We start from the raw sequence: 20,317 nt of genomic DNA on the forward strand, positions 1-20,317 counted from the left end.
TGGCAGAGCATGTCGGCTTTAGAGCTAATGACAGGTCAGATAGTACTTCTCCTCTTCAGCATGGAGGTTGGAGCATCCAGTTTTCCACCTCACCTCAGCCCATTTTAAATGAGCTCAGGCTCAGAGTCAGCAGCAGAGCTTTTGGACCTATATGGCTCTTCCTTTGCATGGTTGAGGTATTCAGTACTGGTTTTAAGCCATAGAAAAAACATAACAATCTAGATGAAGTCATGGCTAAGATGAAAATGAATCAGTAGCAATGTCAGAGAAACATGGTTTAGGGTTAAAATAAGGTCTTTCTTAAGGTTAGAAGACCTTTTGTCTTCATGGTTACAAGTCATGATGAGGCTTTATGTTATAAAGCTTTAAAAAACAAAAGTGATGAAGTGGATTAGAACCACATCCTTATGTAAACTCTGTCCCTCTCTAATGAGCTCACTTCTGATCGGGAAAGCTACAGCCACTACTGCGCTGTTCAATGTACAAACATGTTGTTTTGGGTCACAAATGACTGATACTGTCATTCTCCTAGACAGATTCGCCTATATGCTTCATTAAACATAGCACAAAAAAACAGTACGAGTATGAAAAAGACGTGAGCTGCCTCTGTGGTACATTTGTTAGTGAGCACATTTGTTTTGTGAGATGTCTCATAGTCTTGGTTAAAAGACTACATCACTTTATCATATTCGGTCTTCAGTGGGAGCACATGAGTCCATTTGAGGGCACTTTTTTGTTATTTGTCCTCCTTGTCTTCTAAGGTTTCAAGATAGAAAAAAAAATTTTTTTTCAAAGTGACAATAAGTATTACTGTTCAAATATTTCATAATAAATGGAATATGTCACTTTAGTAATTTACAAGACAAACTGAAACTATGACCTGAAGATGGCACTAGATTAAAGATTAGGTTATCACCAATTAGCTCTGAATGGGACGTGCTTGTGCCAAAGTTTATGGGAATACATCAAATATTCAACCCTGTCTCCTAAAAATTATGTTCTTTTACAACGAAACTGTTTTCCAGGGAAATGTAATTTGAGCCACATTTACGTATTACGTTTCCGTAATATGTGATGCTACAGTACAATGAGCAGTTTGTGTGACTTGCAGCGTTACTAAAGCATTTTATGGTTTTAATTAGGCAGGTACAGTAGCTGGTAAGCGTCAGAGGAAGATCGAGGGCATGCTGTAATAGAGGAAAACATCTTATACAAAATGTGTTTTATCACTTTAAACACATCAACAATCTTTCTCTAACCCTAAAGTCAGTGGTTTCCTTGTCTGAACTTAACCAGACACAGGACTCAGGAACTGATCTTGAATTGACAGTACTGCTCTTTGTATAGCACCACCCTGTCCAACTACCAACTTGCAGCTCCCATTCTCTTGATTAAAGTACCGTTTCATTCATAAAAAAAAATTCAAAAAAGTTAAGTTCGCTGCAAAAACGTAATCATGTTTGCAGTGTAGTTGCATAGGAAAGTAATTTTTAGAAGGCAAGGTTGCAAAAGTTGTCCAGACATTTCACGCAAAACCAAATAAAAACGACCTCATTGCAGGAGGAAAAGTCTATGTGGCATCACCATCAAAAACATTTTCATTTTCTGCTTTGCATGAATATCAGTGCAGAACTGAAGAGCAATCTGTCCAGTAATTGCACAGCTATGGACCAACTAACCCACAGACACTGTCATACCTAGAGCCACACTTCATGCCCGACAGCATAAAAACCAAAAAGCACTAAACACTGAGTCTGCTTGACTCCACTCTCTTCTACACTCTATTGTCTTTGGCAATTTCGACTCTTCACATCCTGCCTCGGATTTTTTAATACGTCCTTATCTTTGTAAGGAGTTAAATGTACAGGCCTCAGCCAGCTAGTCACTTAGCTGTCGTCTCTGTTTGATAATGCCATGAATCACTAACAGCCCAAAGATGGAGATTTCAAGGCTGCGTGGTCACCCATTATGGAAAATAACCCTCTTCTCAGTCTCACCCTTCCGGCCTCTTTATCTGATAGGTTTGGAGTGAGCCAAATTGTCCATAAATTAGGGACATGGAGTCATAAGTGTCAGGAAAAGGGAGGAAAACAGACAGACAAATTCCTCCAGCATGATGGCAGCGCTAATGATTACTGGAGAGTGTGTTCGGAGAGAGAAAAGCTAGGAAGAATTGATGCTTAAGGAGAGACAGAAGAGAGATTGAAGGCTGTATAAAGTATTAGGAAATAAAGGAGGAGGCAGCTGGCTGGATGAGAAATCAAGGTGCATGTGTATGTATCTGTGTGTAATCCAATCACTGATGGGTGGAAATGTAAGAGAGCTAAAGAAAGGTTCATGTCAGAGGGAAAAGAAGTACGTCGAGGCATATTGATCTCACCACCTAATGGTCATAATGAGACAAACTGCAAGTCTCTGTGCTTAGAAAAAATCTTACCTTTGAAACAGAATTCACTTGGGATATTGTAATGAGCTAGCTCTATTAATAGAGGCGTCTCAGATGGAATAAATGACATCCAGGCAGCCAAATAAAACAGTATCAACAATAGAAATGAACAATTATGGTAACATCTTGTGTGTTTTTTGACTGAGACATAACTATAGGAAGCAGGACCTTTCACCTCACTACTCACAAAAGCCATAAGCCGAGTATGCTTACTAAAATACAGTACAGTAGGTACAGTAGTAGCATGAGTACTGATCGTAAAACCCAATGTGGAAATGTGCGTATAGTAAACACATCAGATGTTTTTACAAAGATGTCAGGATGACAGTCACAAATCTCAACCCATGGCTGCATTACGTAAAGACAGGTGGTATTGGCGTAGCCAACATTACACATACCTGTGTAAGAGCAGGGGAAATTAGAAGACCAATTATAAAAAGCTATAAAATTTTTACCTTGTTGACAACTTTTGTTCACAAAATTTGCAGGTAACCCAATAGGTCCACCGTAGCAGACTGAGTTCATTTTCTCTTTTTATGGACTGACCTGCTAAGCTGAACAGCCAATCAGAGTGGAATCAGCATGCTGAATATGTTGAAAAGCTGCCAATGAAGATCTGACTAGTGCCAACAGACCTTTACATATCACTGCTTTAAGGCATCATTTTGGTGATTTTCTATAGTAACTGTTTTTTACCCATCATAAAACAGACACAAAAAACAAAAATCTTGACACAAGTTTCTAAATGCCAAAACATTTGGTCTGGAACCAAATGTTTTGGCATTTATAAATGAGTGTGCTTGTCTTGTGTGTTATAACAAATATATCTAATCCAGGTTGGAAGCTTCATTATTGGTTTTAAGGATTAATAAAATAGTTGGTTTTCCTTATAATGCCAGAGCTTCAGAATGTTGACATTTTTAAGTTGTCTTTAGTATGAAAGTAATTCACTCATGGTGGATGGGCCACAAGCAGCTGCGTTACAATATGGATGAGAGCATATCACTTGAGGCATATTTTGTCTCCGAAAACAGTTTACAACAACGTTTGACATTCAAAAAGGTACAGATAAAGACATTTATACCATCTACCTTTTCATTCTTTTTTGTCCTTCAACCAATGAACTTTGCACATTCAGCTGAGTGCAGCTTTTAATGCTTTGTAAAGATCACTAGAGGTGAAGTGAAACAAGCACTAAAAACACACCAGCTGAGGAATGCAGCCCAGTAAACAGAGCAATAACAAAGTTAATGTTGCCCTACTAATTTAGCCGAGTGTGCATCCAGAGACGTGGACAGAAAACTCGAGAGAGAGAGAGAGAGAATGAGAAAATCTTATCGCTAGTCCTGAAGAGAACGATCACTGTGAGGGAAAGCAGCAGACACACACAACGAGAAGGAGAGAGTCAGACTGTTGTGTCATCTTGGATCACTGGGCAATGTAATAGACTAGAGTCTCGTCAGCTGGGCTCAGCTCAGGTCGACTTGGCTCCAGATATCTTCGCTGTATCACTGCCAACAACAGCACATGGGAATATGAATCTGCAGCAAACCCAGAACAATTCTAGAAGGTCTCCCTTAGCTGGCTTTGTAAGAAAAGTAACATTTTTATTTAAGTTTTTGTCTCCAGCCAGACTGGGATAGTGGTAATCTTGTATTAACCATAACCGTGCATAGACCTTTATATTTTCCTAATGTTTCTTCTTGATGGTCATTATGTATTCACCAGAAACACAGCACAGCAAAGTGCAGGAGCAGGATGCTCTTAGTGTGATTAGTTTCAAACTCCACCTCATTTCATGTCTTCTTTTTTAATGAGACGTGACACAATTTCCATTTTACAAATGAAAAGTCGAGCATCTAAAAGATACTGTTTTCTTCGTCATCCCAACCAGTTCCTTCCAAAAGTATTGGAACAGCATGGCCAATTCATTTGTTTAGATTTTTTTTTAGGGAGGGGGGGCACAAAATGGATATGAGACAAAGATATTGTACTTCCAGCTTTTATTTGAGGGGTATTTGCATATATCATAGTACTTCTTGTATCAGATGACCCAAATTTGATGCTTGGTGTCCCACATGTGCATGTTTACCAGGCACGAAAAAGATGTTACTGGTTGCATTCTTTGAAATGAACGATCCAGTGTTTTTGGAGCTTGACCCATACCAGGAGGTAATGGTGCATTCTCACTATGTCAGCACAATGGAAAGAATAAGAAAAAAAACACACAAACTACTTCAGCTCAGGGGGAGCTTACACATTATTTCGAGGTGGTTAGGCCCACTTTTCACCCTGCAGCCATACCAGATAAAGAACTTCATTAGCACATTTGTAGCAGGTGTGTTAGATACAATTCAAATGTGTAATTCCTTTAAAATGTGATGAATGGATTGTATTAGTTACTCCCAAATAAAACCCAATATTAACAATGTCAGTGGTGGTGCATTTAATGGTCTAACATTGGCACTTTTTACTCATCTTTCAGCTGTGTGTTTCAGCTTTTGGTTAGCTTGTAATTGTGTTGTTTGGTCTTTTAAAGAAAGAATGATGGCATAAATTTTAATGCCCGTGTGTATATGAAACCGCACAGTTATCAGTCAGATGACTTGTGAATACAATGAGCTGCTAATAGCGAGGTGAATGAGTGTAACTGCAGATTGAAGCACAGGTGTTTACTTTGCAATGGCAATTCATTAGGACATAACAGCTTTTTTAGTTTCTAATGACAGACTGAAGTCACCGAGCTCTTCAGTCATTATGTATCCATTACACTAGGGATCAAATAGTCTGTGGTGAATAGGTTTGCACTGCTCAAAAGGCTTTTGTTAACATATAAATTATTTGCATCTAATTTTGTTCTGCTTTTTCTTTCTCCCCCACCCCCTTCCCCATGTCTGCTGAACTCCCTGCAGATGAATTCAAAGCCTTCCTGAAGCGCCTGCCCACTGACCGCTTCTTGAATGTGTCCACAATTGCCAACTACTGGTCAGCTGACTTGGCCCTCCAGAAGCGCTATGCCCAGCTGGAGTCCAGCACCGCCCTGGTCCTAGGCAAAGCCCAGAAGATCGTCAGGAAACTGTTCACACTGAGCAAACGCTGCCCCAAACAACCACACATCAGCCTGCCCAGAGAGAGGTACCACATGGGGATACACTGACAAAAAACAAAGGCATAATTTGTCATTGGGAGTTTAGGCAGCTGCTTTGTGTTGATTCAGTCCACCTGCAGGCTCTCCAACATTCCGCCTCAAGTGGGATACGCTGGGAAAACCCAGAGCTATCTGCCTGGAAAGAGCTCAGCTTTTAATTTAGCTAATTCCCCAAATGTTATACATACAGGGATGTGGGAAACATGCCAGTTCGGTACACATTTGCTCCCTTTAAGCAGATTCACATCCAAAACATGGATTTGTAGATTACTGGTAATGTGATTTTAGCTGTTTAGGACAGAGCAGCAGTACCCTGCATGTACCGTAGATAATCTGCATCAGCAGCCCATAACACCTCCAGACAGAAGGTCAATACTGTGGCTAAGCAACAAGCAATCATCAACATTTTATAAAAGCAATATCTGTTTCACTTCTACAGTAACTCAAGCAGTTACTGAAAGATTTTACATTTGTTGAATCCTAATAAAGCTAGTGTCTATTGGTTTTTCTCTTAAGGGTGTAAACACATACATAATTCAGATGTGCCCAGACAGTACAGTCTGAAGAAAACATCAGATTTTTATTTTTTGCTGCTGTATTGTGCAGAATAAAGCCTGATCAATGTTAAACCCTCGTACCATTCGCCAATAGATAGAATACAGAAGAATGATGAACAGAAGTTCAAGAGTGAATGCTAATGTGCTGTCTGTCAAACAATCGTTAGAGCTCTTTTAAAAGGATTCAAATACAAATAAAATTATGTTATTTGATTCATTTAAATGTATCATCAACAAATACTATTTAGCTGCAAGATTTGTAATTTTTTGTGGTCTCTTGAAGACACATTAGCACAAAATGGCAGGAGAGTTTGTGCCACAGCTCCACAAAACGTTTCTGTTCCTTTACTGCTCCACCACGTAGCACAAGCATGTTACCTCAATCCTTATCATCAATCCTCAGTTTACCTCACCATGTTTACAGTTATGTGCTTTAGCATCGCCCAATACAGTGTGGATGTTAAAAAACGCGACAATCTATGTGTTAGGTTTGTAGTGCCATATGTAGTCCCATAGGAGACGTCGGCTGTTGTCTGACACCTGGTTTTGGTTCCAAAATGTGTAGCCTGAGTCCAGCATTAAGCACAGTTTAAAGTTAAATGAATTGGAAAAATGTTATTTTGGTTGAAAATATATTTTTTTTATTGCAAGTGATTTTTTGATTCCTGTGCCAATGTCTTTTTTCCTTTTCTATTGGATCTTTTCAGTGAAAGTTGCTCGATTTATTAAAAACTAGTCATCGCTTTAGCAAAAGAAAATGCAAGAATGTCTGTTGTCATGGGATTAGTTTAACTGCAATGGATTGATGACGATTTTACTGACCAGCAACTTATTCTGGAAACAACTCAGTTTAGTACTTGTATCTGTACTTGGTATTTATTTAGTAATAGCAGAGAAATATCAAAATAGCCTTTGACAGGACGTAGAAATACAAGCAGTCAGGTATCCAGGCACAAGGCAAACAAGCACTCATGTTACTCAGCCTCATAGGAAGGACACATTGCAGTAAAACTAATTATCCAATATTTAAGTAATTTCTGGGGCAGTTCAGGGTTAGCGTTTCAAATACCGCTGTACCAGAAGAGAAAAAGACAATTGCGTCACTGCAGTTGAAACCACCATCTAGTAATACTTTGACAGCCTAACCGACTCTCATTGCCTGAGTGAATTCTACTCGTGTGGTTGATTTCTGAGCAAAACACCCTTATAAGCTTCACTCAGCTGTCATTACATAGCGGTTTTGTTGCCAGGCTGGAGAGGAATCTAGGCAGGCTCATGACAAGCAGGTGTTAAAGGAGGGAAAGAAGCTGAGTAAGAAACAGGAGAGGGTCTTGTTATTGGTTGTGGGGGTGAGGTATGTGCTATTGTGACATGCTATAATCAAGTCCTATCTCCGACTGACAGCTCAGCACTTGTTTACAGAAGACTTTTATTTTGCTGTCAGTCCTCTCCCTCTTCCCAATACTCCATCTCTCCTTTCTCATACTCTGTCTCACTTTCCATCTTTATTTCTCTCTCTCAGTCACCTTTGTGTCGCCCTGCTCTTTCTTTCTCTCTCTCTGTCTCTGTCTCAGCCCTGTCACTCAGAGTCTTAACCTCCTTCACATCAGGAACAACAAGTTATCAGGGATCCGTTCAGCTGCAGAGGCCCCCTATTTCCTTCTGCACAAGTCCATTTAATGTATCATCATTCATTTTTGTCCATTCACACAGACCTGGGCTGTGGGGTAGGGGGGGTTGTTGGAACCTTTGGGCAACGTTGTGTGTGATTTGTACATAGCCATGTTTCAGTCTGTATTGATGTATGTCTGTCTTTCATCTCTACTGCAGCCATGGGGTAGAGTGTCAACAAAATTTTTACCTTTGGAAAATGGAATGAATATCAAATACAGTGCAGTGTAATTTTAAAATATATTTATATTTATATTTATATATATATATATATATATATATATATATATATATATATATATATATATATATATATATATATATATATATATATATATTGGGAGCATGAGATCATGTCAGTGTGATCAAATCACATGATTGGTTTAATGATAAACTATTTTAATCTTAATCTTTAAATGTGGTATATCAAACAATCAGAATTTGTAGAAACTATGGTAGACTCCTAAAGAATATTATTTAAATCCTCCAACTCAAACCCTGTCCAAACATTGAGTACTGTTAGGCCCTTCTGCTATTTGAGAGCCATGGCAACACTTGAAGATGTTGATGCAGTTTTCCCCCAAAACCTTCCAATATTATTGTTGAAATTTAAAGCTGCTGATCATTTTTATACTGCCTCATTGGCAATAAGCAGGATTGCATCTCACAGGCATGCACCATGAACGCTCTAAATCATACACTTAGTTAAAAGGAAGTGGCACAGGAAACGTTGCAGGGAGCAAGGGAAGAATGGATTCCATTGCATACCAGCAAATTCTGGAAACAAGCATCACACTGTCCATAAGTAAGCTGAAGCTGAACAGAGGTTGGATTCTATAACAGGATAATTCAAAACGTGCCTCAAAATCCACCAGACACAAGCTAAACATTCAAAAATACATTTGGGGAGATCTTAACAGAAGTGTGCAACACTATACTGTAGAACCAGAAGCCTTTTGCAAAGAAGAATGAAAGAAAATCCCAACGAGAAAGACCATGAGGACTGTTAAATGTTGCACGACAACACATTAATTGTAAGCTTTGTGCAGGGCTGCTGGTTGCATAAGTGAGACTCAGCAATGGTGATTCATAACCAAAAAGTGTTACACTAAACACAAGATTACACAGCAAACCCCATTAAACCAGAAAAGAACATCAACTTGCAATAACACATCAGTTACACTCCTATTATTTCCCCTTTTAGAATTAGGAGGCACTAAAATGTCATTCAAAGGGAAATTCAGGTGAGTTATGATGGACCATAAAACCCATGGAATACAGAAAGCCCACTCACACATGGACAGTATCCCATATTTTGCTCTTATCCACAACTTGCAAAAAAAAAAAAAAAAAAGCTGCACGTTCTGAATCAAAGTTCTCAATAAAGCTCAAAGTCTTACTCTTCAAATGCAACTTTACCAATTTTCTACTTCGCTTCAACAGATTAACAGCGATCTGTTTTTCTGACAGTTGGGGTTTGTGTTTTTTGGTTTCCATGACTCAGGAAACCAAATGTCAACACTAACCATGGCTGAATATTAGAAATTATATGGGCATGTAGCAGACAGTACATAAATATTAATAGAAGAAAAAAAATACAGATAAACAAATGATGAAGAGAAGACATTAACATTAATTTAGTTATACTTACAATAGTAAGTTCAAAGGTCATTTACAAATATAGCCTAGTTAAAAGTTCTCAATTAAACTACTTCTATTTTCTTTTAACATTTAATGGAAAAATATTAACTCATTTTGAATTTAATGGCAGTAGCACATCTCTAAAAAGTTGGAACAGGGAAATGTTTACCATCGTGTAGCCTCCCCTCTTCTGGGAAGTGAGGAGACCACTATGTGTTTTAGCATTGTCTTGCTGAAATATGGAAGGCCCTCCTCACCTCATTGGACTTTTCAGCATTGATGGTGCCTTTCCAGATGTGTAAGCTGTCTACGCCATTGGCACTAATGCCCCCCATACTATCAGAGATCCAGGCTTTTGAACAAACTTTGATTCTTCTGACCACAGAACACAGTTTTCCATTTTAAATCAGCTTTGGCCCAGAGAACACAGCGTTGGTTCTGGATTCTCATCACATATGGATTCTTCTTTGCATGATACAGCTTTAACTAAAATTTGTGGATTGCACATTGAACTGTGTTCACAGACAGTGATTTCTGGAAGTGTTCCTGAGCCCATGCAGTGGTGTCCAGTAGAGAATCATGGCTGTTTTTAATGCAGTAACAATTGAGGGCCCGAATATCACACACATTCACTTTTGACCACAGGGACCACAGGCTCAGTGGCTCGATCCCCGGTCCCGGCTATAGTCAAAGTGTCTCTGAGCAATACACTCAACCCCCAACAGCTCATTCCCATCTCCCGCTGTGCAGGCCAAGCCCATTGCATTCAGTTTTTATTTAAGTTTTACACACCGGCCCAACTTTTTGGGAATTGGGGTTGAACAACAGCAGGCCATCTTTTGCACCACTGCCTTTCTATTGGCAACCTGCACATCGAGGGAAATGGTTGAAGGATTAGGATCTACAGGATTCTGTCCTCTGTGTACTAAAACACCTCAACCTAAAACATGAGGAGCATGACTGCACTAAAGGACTGAAAATAGTTCTTTAAGCCTTGTGCCTCAAATCTGCTGTGGCTACTATGTCTAATGCATTCATCACATCAAGCATCATTCTATGAAATGTTCACTTATTCCCACTACTCAAACAGAGTTTGATGGGTATGTGTCACATCATCAGTACATTTTGGTTGCATCACACTTTACAAGTATGTTGCTTCTTATCTTTCACTCCAAATAGTCAGTGAGACATGCTGAGTGCACAGATCGATACATTTGTTTTGGCTGTCAGGTCTTTCCTTGTTCGCTAATTGTTTGTGATCATACAGGATGTTGTTGTACTTTGCCAGCAGCTCAATTATGCCTGGAAAATGCCCATTATTCAGCTCATCAAGTCTGTTTGTGTTGCCACTGAATGACATATTCCTGGAGGCTAAATACAGTGAAACAGTCTCTGTCGTACTTTTTTTTTTGTCTCAGTTTCTCACTCAGTGACTTTTTGCTGTTGGCTGACAGTTCCAGACTAATGCAGGACTGAATGCTGTACTGGAGATGTTTCATTTCCAATAACAGTGTTTATGTGCACTGATAAATTTTCATGAAGCTTTCACTGTTTTCATTCCTTCTTCGAATGCACTACCAAACCTTTACTGTAGTTTAAAACACAGAAAACATAGAAAGCAAATTCACCCAGTCCCTCTCACTTTTTTCTCATTGCCATTAGGGGCATCAAATACTCCAGGTAGCATGGGAATACCCTACCCTCTGCATCTTTTGGTATTTCCTTCTGTGCTTGATTTGTTGCATTCTCTTGGTTATGACATCTACCAGGTCATTGTATCTGGCCATAAGCCAGGATCACTAAAATTAGTCTCTGATGCTTCGCCACCTGCTGCACGGATTCTGGGGCGGGTGATCTGTCTCCCTGTGTTTTTTTCTCAGCCTCATCCTCCCTGCTTTCATCTGCAGGCAACATTTCTCCTCTCTTTCCGGTAGCTCCCATCCCCAGACTCAGCTGTGTGTTAAAGAAAATGTTGTGTTAGGTTTTTACACAAACTGCTGTTGTAACTGGACATAGAGGTAAAAGTAGGTGGCTGATAGTTTCCTTTTGGGACATCCCTTGTTCCTCCCACACAGTGGTTCACTGTTAATGTGGACATTGATAATTATGTGGATGAAAAGATTTCTTATCCTTACATTGGTCCCTTCATCAATCTGTTAAAGTGTCACTTTGCGTATCTTTTTCAATAATGTTCCTCACGGCGTCATTCAGACATGCCCACGACCGTGATGGGAGGGCCACAATACACGCACAATTTTTGTTTTTTAAAATTTTACAATTTGTTTTGTAAAACAGGTTTTGTTTTAGTTTAAGTCTTTTTATTTTAAGATAAAGTCATGAACAACAGGCTGAGTTTGTTTCATCCTGCCAAAGTCTCTAACTACACAGACTGTAAAAGTCTTGACAGTGACTGAATATTTCTACCATATACTTCAGGACACTTTATTCACCATCAACAATATAGTTGTTTTACATTTCCTGTGTTTCTAACTGTAGTGATGCTGCAGTTCATTGTGCACAGGCACTCGGGACTTTTTGAATTGTGGCAAGAAAAAGTGTGGCATTAAATTCTTTAATAGCTTGACTGATTCATGATTGATTAGTGATTCTTAGGGAGTCTGTCATGCAGTACATTTTTTGCTTTCTGCACCACAGATACTGTTAACAGGTCAGGACTGAATTGTGAAATTTGACCTACATATACTTTTGCTTTACATGTTTTTCTGGTCTATTATTTGGTTTCAGCTGATGAAAAAAAAAGGTATATAACAGTAGTTCAGGTTATTCTATAGTATAGCATAAAACCCGGTGTCCATCTGTTAATGTGATTTTATGCCATTCAGACTTGAAGTGTTGAAACTGACACTGAAATGTTGCTGGGTCTGACCCATTGTAGTAAGACTGTGGTCACAACTTGTCCATAAGAGCAACCAGGGTTGTCATTCAGACATGAAGCTGGCATTCAATTGCCATCAGATTAATAGAAAGCAATGAATATATGAAAGGGGTTCTTATTAAAACTATCCATTGTTTTCCTCTCTTTCATTTCCTGTTCCTGGCTGTAAAGTAATTTGTCTTTTGGAGCAAGCTCCACACTATGTTGTTCACTAACAACACTATCCTGCAGTCCTGGTCCTAGTCTCTCTTTTCAGTTTATTCACCTCCAGCCTGATGACAGACTTTCTTTTCTCCTGCTGAAGGCCCCCTGCTCTTCTTTCACAACCCTAGGCATTTCTGTTTGTGATACTGCAACAACTTACTCAGAATGCCAGAATGTTATGTCACCTGTTGTTCTTTTTGGAAGCTTTTACTTTGCTTTGCCATAAGCAATCGGTGGCAACTCTGAACTGTTTTCCATAATATCAATGAAAATGATAAAATAATATTTTTATCTCTATATGATAAGTAACATAGTTTTTGAGAGAATTACAGGTTGTGCTGGATTTCTCTGTGTTTTCCTATTGGGATTTGGTGTAGCTGTATGTGTCTGTGCCACTGTGAACCCGTGACTACTGCTCATAACTATTGTCCTGTGACTAAATGCCTTGGAACTAAAGAGACCTGTCAGGTGGTTCAGGGCTCACCAGTAAATTAAGTGGTTGTACTTGCTTTATACAATAATATTGGTTTTGGATAACCTAAGCCCTTTATGAATAATGAAGCCTTCATTGGCTAATACAGCTTGAAAATGTCTTGAAAATTATATTAGATACTATCAACACAGACAATAAAGTCAGCCGTGAAGCTGTTACACAATAGTCAACAAAAGACAGCAATCTGAAGGACTGTTATATATTATAGGAATTTGTGTGTGTGTGTGTGTGTGTGTGTGTGTGTGTGTGTGTGTGTGTGTGTGTGTGTGTGTTTGGTTCTTTTGGAGACTCAGATGACAAGATTCAATCTGTACATGATGTCTCACATGTAAAGCCACATCCTGTCACTCACCAAACTCCAAAACCAACGCCTTATTACAGTAAATACCTTTCTACTGTTGGTCTACAAAAGTAAGATTGCTTTATTTACCTCAGACCAGTCAGGTCTCAAATATCTGAGAAACTTCAGATGAACTGAATCAGTTTTTGAGCCTGATAACAGCCTGATAAATAATCATCAGACACAACTGATAATTGATAACTGATATATAACTGATACATAACTGATATATGACTTACAGTGTGTCAAAGTGGACAACATAGTGTTTGGGATGCTCACTGACACAAAGATGAGTCAGAATTTATGAACTTTCACAACGTGTTGGGCGACACTAAGCAGAGAGCACTTTGCTGCACAGTATGTAACATTTGCAGAGCTGCAGAAACCCCAGGTTTTTTTCCGATGTGTCCCTGAGAAAAAAAAACAAAAAAACAGATTCAAACAAGACAATGAACCATTTTTTAGCCTGGTGGTAAAATACTGATTGAACTTTTACCTACTCACTCTTTTACGTGAATTATTGTTTTTTTTCCTGTCCTCTTCATAGGTCTGTTGGGTTTTGGTTGAACAGAGCCCAGTCTCTGCTCTATTGCAATGAGCATGGAGTGTTGGGCTCCTTCTCTGAGGAGGTAAAGACCTGTATTTGCCCTGTGGAGCAGCCTACCTGCCAGGGAGTCATTCCCTGTGTTGTGGGCACCTCCTCCACATCCTGTTCCTCTTGTGCCACTGACAACGCAACTCGCTGCGGAAGTTGTCACCACGGCAACCTCCTCCATCTTGGTTCCTGCCGGCCGAGCATTGCTGCATCCCTGGACCACTATCTGAACTTCGACCTGGACATGCCTGATTCTGAGGTTCTCTGAGCTTTTTATACTTGATTCACTTGGGTCACATGCTTAAACTAAATGAATCAATACCAATGAGACAAATGCTACAGTTTTAACACCTTATTTATTTCGTATGGCAAATGATCGTATTCTTATCAGTTTACTTGAAGTGTTTCGATAGAATTCGGAGACTTTACCATATTTAAAGAGAAATTCGGTTCTTAGTTGTCAAAGGACAATATCAATATTTATTAGGGGAATGTTAAAATGTTTGTGGAAGGTCTGTGTACTTTGTTGTCAACAGATTTTTCAGGACATGCTATTGATGCTCAAGTTAGACATCAACATCCTGATCTTAGACAAATAGGTGTTGGTTTTGGTAGAAAGCCTTACTATTAAAGACAAAAGAAAGTACCCAGTTAAATACAGTTTTTACCCAAGTTTGGAGCAAGTCAGAATTTTATTAAAGGAACTCTTCAAATCTTGTCCACATACGTGTCAGGTTCGTGTAATGGTTAAAACAGTTAAAATGTACAGGGACCATGTCACGGTGCAAACCCATTTGCTTTCTTAAAAGACAACAACAGCCTGTAGGATTTCTGTTACTGGCTTCGTAGCCAATTCAACATGTTTAACTGCTGTTGGTCCCGTCAGTGAATACTCTGATTGGTCGTTCAGCTTACCGAACAAATCTCAGAGAAGGAAGCACAGTATTTAAAATACCAAATACTTTTTTTGCTTTTTCTTCCTCTTACACAAGTACGGAACGAGCATGCTACATGCTTGTGAGCACTGAAGTGCCATTTGTTGGCCCGAATGAAGTAAGCCAATGTAGCAGTTGATCTGTGTTGCTGCAAGGAGGAGGTAGTTTGTAAGTTTGAGCAAAATGGTTCAGAAATGTGGTGGGAGTGGAAGCTTTCATATTGTGGATTGGAGTAAAGGTATTGTTTGAGTTGACAGGTACGTTTAAGGAGTTTTGATAGAAATGGAAATTGTCAGGATCCAGGCCAGGATTCATAAGCATGGTTATGATAGCAACCAATTTGAGGGCAGTACAAACGAAACCCGAGGTGAGCGATATGAGTTTATAATGTCCAGGATAAGTTGGGTCAGACAGGTCAGACAAGTTTTGACCAATATGCAGCAGAATCTTTAGTTACATAATATGAGAAATAAAATCAAACAGAGCTATCTCAGATAATGTCATCTCTTGTCTGTATTCCTCTGAAGGCAAAGTACCTGCTTCAGCGACTGGACAGCAGAATAGAGGTCCATGCCATCTACATAAGCAATGATGTCCGCCTGGGAAGTTGGTTCAATCCTGCTTGGAGGAAGAGAATGTTACTGACGCTTAAGAGTAACAAAAATAAGTCCAATCTCATTCACATGCTGATGGGCATTTCCTTCCAGATATGCTCAACTAAGAACTCAACACTGGAGCCTGTGCCTGCTGTTTATGTGAATCCTTTTGGGGGAAGTCACTCAGAGAGTTGGTTCATGCCAGTGAACCAGCCTGACTTCCCCGACTGGGAGAGAACTCGACTGGACGCCGTCATCACGGCACAGTGTTACAACTGGACACTGTCTCTGGGCAACAAGTGGAAATCCTTCTTTGAAACAGTGCACATCTACCTGCGAAGCCGCATTCTCACAGATGATCCAACAGTTAATGAAACTCTCTTCTATGAACCGTTGGACTTGGATGACCAGACATCCAACATGGGGTATATGAAAATCAACACGCTGAAAGTGTTTGGATACAGCATGCACTTTGACCCCGAGGGCATCAAGGATCTGATTCTCCAGCTGGACTACCCCTACACGCAAGGTACACAGGATGCTGCTTTCATGATGTTACTGGAGATGAGAGACCGAATTAACCGGCTATCTCCTCCAGCACCGCAGCCTCTAGACCTGTTTTCTTGTCTGTTGCGCCACAGGCTCAAGCTTTCAGCTGGAGAGGTGGCACGTATCAAGGACTCTCTGCAGATCTTCAACTCTAAGCTACCCAATGCATCTCCTGAACCCGAGTTGGCCCAGCTGTGCAGCTAGCAAGTTCAGCACATAAGTCATGTTCAAGAGTGATACTCAGGAGCAAAGTGGAGATGGTGATTCAGGGGCAACCCTAGACTGTGCAGAGGTGGTCCTACAACATTAACCTTTGGAACCCAAATCACCTGGATTAAAACAACATACAATTCTAAAGGCTCACTTTTGGGATTTTCCTGTGGCTGAATTTCTGGTATCACATTTTTAGCCCTGGATTAAAAAAAAAAAAAAAAAAAAAGTGTCTTGTATGAGAACAGCTGATAACTTGAACTCTCTGAGAGGATCTATTGTACCTGCCTGGAAGCTTACTTTTGCTATTACTGCCCTGGTTTTGGCAAACTGTCCAACTGGTTGAAGCTAAGACTCTCTTATACTTTTTTGGATGAGCTGGAGAGCTGATGTCATTAAATATACTTAAGACCTCTGCCTTGCAAAGATGAAGGCGATTTTGATATGTAAAGAGAAACTTTTAAGGGGTCTTGAAAAATTAGTTAATGTAAGAGGATTTCCTCTTTTCTAACCCTATTTTCTTTGGTTACAGAACACTATTGGGGGAAGGGAAATGGGATAATATTATAAATGTGGTGACTAAGTTGTTATGTTATGCTTAACAGTTTAAAATTTGATAATCCTGAACCCTGTTACTGTCTTTGAATATTTCTTTTTAATTCCTGCCTTCAATTTTATCTGGCATTTGGAAACTTGTATCTATGCTTAACATCTGAGTGAGAAGCCTGTTAGTGACGTTCTGTCATGGTGGTGTGTCTATACCAAAAAAAGGCGAACACATCAGCAACATTAATGGCAAAATATATTAAATGTTCTGTTATTTTTCAAGCTGAGAAATCATGAAGAAATCTTCTGATGTGGTAATAACAAAAAGGTCTGAGGATACAGCGCTGTAAATATTGCTCCATCTAACCAGAGGTGTGGACAAGTGCACATTGCTTTTTAGATAACAAGTGCAAAGACCAAAAAAAGTGTTTATAACAAAACAAATTCATGCCTTATATGGAGAGTCAATGTTAAGATAAGAAGCACATTTAGTTTGTGTGTTTGTTTTCCCCGCAAAGGCTGTATTGCTTTTTCTATTTCAATACTTCTTCCAGTCAGAACAACAGGCACATTCTCCAGAATTCGTGGTAATGTAGCTTTTCCATGTAAATGCCAGTCACACTTTCTGCGATTACTTGTTTTGATTTGGTGTTGTGTAACTTTGACTCACTATTCACAGTGCACACCAGTACTTGCATACTGTAATTGTTCTGCAAACTCCTATCTCCAATTAGGCAAAAGGCTTTTAACAAGTTTTCAACAATTTTTTATTATTTGGTCTCAGGTCAATGGAACAGTTTTTTCTTATTTTGCTTTTTCTTTAGTATGGGTCAGCTGCCAGTTACCACAGCGACTAGAGTTTTTTCAACATTAACTTCACTGATTTCTCACGAAAAGTCAGTAAACCTTGTATGTTATTTTCAGCAGTTCATATGTGCTCCGCTTGCCTAAGTAAAAACAAAGTGGTTTATCTATTTCTGACCTTTTCATTGTTTCAAAAACTGATTCATTTGTCTTTGTTATGACAGTTGTTTTTTTGTTTGTTTACTTAAATATTTATTAAGAACAAGACATTACAGTCTTGTAATGACATTACTCCAGGACTCTGGTGGCATCTTTTTGTCATTCTTGCAGCCTAAAATACCTGATTCTTTACCGGTCTTTCAAAAATACTGCGAAGCAAGTAGCAAGCAAGTCGAGTCGTCGTTTTTAGGCACTTGTTGCACTAATCTCATGAGTACACTTATTATTTGCCTTTGTGCAAAGGATTTACTTCACAAAAGTAACACCACAGAGTGTCAGCATGTTCTCACAATCTGCAGAAAAGTTGCAGTAAACAAAATAGAAAGGATATGCAGATTTTAACAGGTTTGGTTGAATTTGTTGTTGTTGATTGTTGCCATCACAAAATTACAAATTTCTGGCAGGACTGACAAGGATGTAGTCTGCCAATTTTCCTGCTGTCCTTTTGTATTCCGGCACCAATTTCTGGGTCTCTGCCCCAAAGGTTGCAATATTATGTATCAGTGAAGATTCTGTCAGACTGAAGAATCAGCTTGGATGAGATGTGAAACGTTTCTCACCAAGAAGAAATAAGTCCAGTTGACATGATTCAATCCTTGGATGACTGATAATAAATACATTTGACGTAAGCCAAGTTAGTGAAACAGCACATTTTAATTTGTAGACCTTGAGCATGTTCTCCTACATAGGATTTCCTAAACCTCTTAAATGACAGCATGTTCTCATCCCATGACGTCAGATATTGATGCTTCTTGAGGTGTGAAATTATGCCACTTTGTACATTCTTTGGCGTATCATATTGACGCCACAGGAACCCTTGGGGTTACTATTGGACACTCCAGGAGCGGCACTATTTGACGCTCTGGGAACTACTGCGTCCAGTATTGATGCTACAGGTGCACTTGGTTTCAGTATTAGACGCTCCTGAAGAATCACCTTTAGACGCCACAGGAACGACTTTACATTTAAATTACATTAAAAAAAGTCCCTACAAATAGTGACAATGGCACACACGTACTGATTTATTATAGTAACCACGTGTGCCACTTTACATCATTGGCTTAGGCGTGAAATATTGAAGTGCGTCAATCACCGACGCAAACAGGTACCTTAGGCATCAGCATGTAACACAAAAGGGACTAGGCAAAGCTGCGTTTTTTGATAGCTCGGGAATGTGAACGGGCTGGAAAAAGCGCTGCCACATAGCGAGGCTGGCATATAATACAAATCACAGGACCACTGAACCTGTCCACACAGATTTGATTTTTAAAGAGACAGTCTCTCAAACCTAATTGAGGATTGAAATAATAATGTCTATTGTCTGTGAAGACACAGACTTGGTTGTATCTCTGCATGCTAAATAGCATTTTATCCATAAATTATCCAGTAGGTTTCACTGAAGAAAACCCGCCCAATATTTTAGGCCTACAAGAAAAATGCTTTGCATTTTGACTCACTCCAGCAAGCTTCTCTTTTTGTTTGTACATTGTCCCTCTTATATTCTTGGATATAACCATCTCAAACACAGATGAGAATTACCATGTTTCCCTGAATAAAACTGGTCAGCAGGCTCGTTCGAGATGAAGAGCACTTCCCCTGAAAACTAGACGAGCAGGCAGCAGCAGCAGGGGACAGTGACAAAAAGCTGCAGTTAAGACGGACAGTTTGCACATTTTTTATGCATAATAAAGCTGTCATCTTTAAAGGAAGTCACAAATACTCACATCATGTGATAAAATGTCACCAGATAATTATTAAAGATCATGTTGTCAGTCTCTTATAACTTTTATCTGTTTTTTCTATCTGACAGAGACACTTAACACTACTGCACAGCTGATGTGTGTTTATGGTTTAACTATATGACTCATATTTAACATGAAATTGATTAAAATTCTCCTGAAATACAGCAAGTTGTTGCTGTATATATATATATATATATATATATATATATATATATATATATATATATATATATATATATATATATATATATATATATATATATAAAGTGATTTAATATGCAACTACATAAATGCACAACAGTCGAAATTAATATTTTCATAAATAATTTGTCAGATATTAAGACTGGGGCTTTCACATCTGTACAGATGTTATTTTAAGAATCCCCACATGTCCACTTACCAAAAATATTCTATCATTTAATACTTAAATCAATCATAATGTTTAGTAATTACATATACTATAGAACTAGATTATTAGCAATACAACACAATATATGAACTGTAATATAAACTGATGTATTCAGCCTCTGGTTAATCGTGTTTGTTGTGTTTAAAGACTTAATCTGCGTAGTAAAAACTGAGTGAAATCAAATCAAAATAATTCACAATAAACAAAAGTGTGCCTGCAGTATCTGGCTTCTCACACTGTCACTTTGATCTCACAGTGTTACCAATGCCTACCTACACTAGCAAGAACAAGTTTGCAAACACGCATACATTATTCT

The 20,317-nt window shown here is 38.9% G+C and overlaps 1 protein-coding gene across 1 annotated transcript in view; it reads left to right on the forward strand.

The window, feature by feature from the left end:
- brinp2 (bone morphogenetic protein/retinoic acid inducible neural-specific 2) overlaps window positions 1-17,799 on the forward strand; it is a 203,529-nt gene extending 185,730 nt beyond the window's left edge. Inside the window, exons 7-9 of the mRNA XM_067474748.1 lie at window positions 5,359-5,581; window positions 13,944-14,250; window positions 15,454-17,799. Coding sequence (XP_067330849.1) covers window positions 5,359-5,581; window positions 13,944-14,250; window positions 15,454-16,275 — 1,352 coding nt within the window. The 3' untranslated portion in view covers window positions 16,276-17,799. The remainder of the gene's footprint in view (window positions 1-5,358; window positions 5,582-13,943; window positions 14,251-15,453) is intronic.
- Window positions 17,800-20,317: the final 2,518 nt, after the last annotated feature.

The sequence above is a fragment of the Channa argus genome, chromosome 14, assembly GCF_033026475.1.
Source record: "Channa argus isolate prfri chromosome 14, Channa argus male v1.0, whole genome shotgun sequence".
NCBI lineage: Eukaryota > Metazoa > Chordata > Actinopteri > Anabantiformes > Channidae > Channa > Channa argus.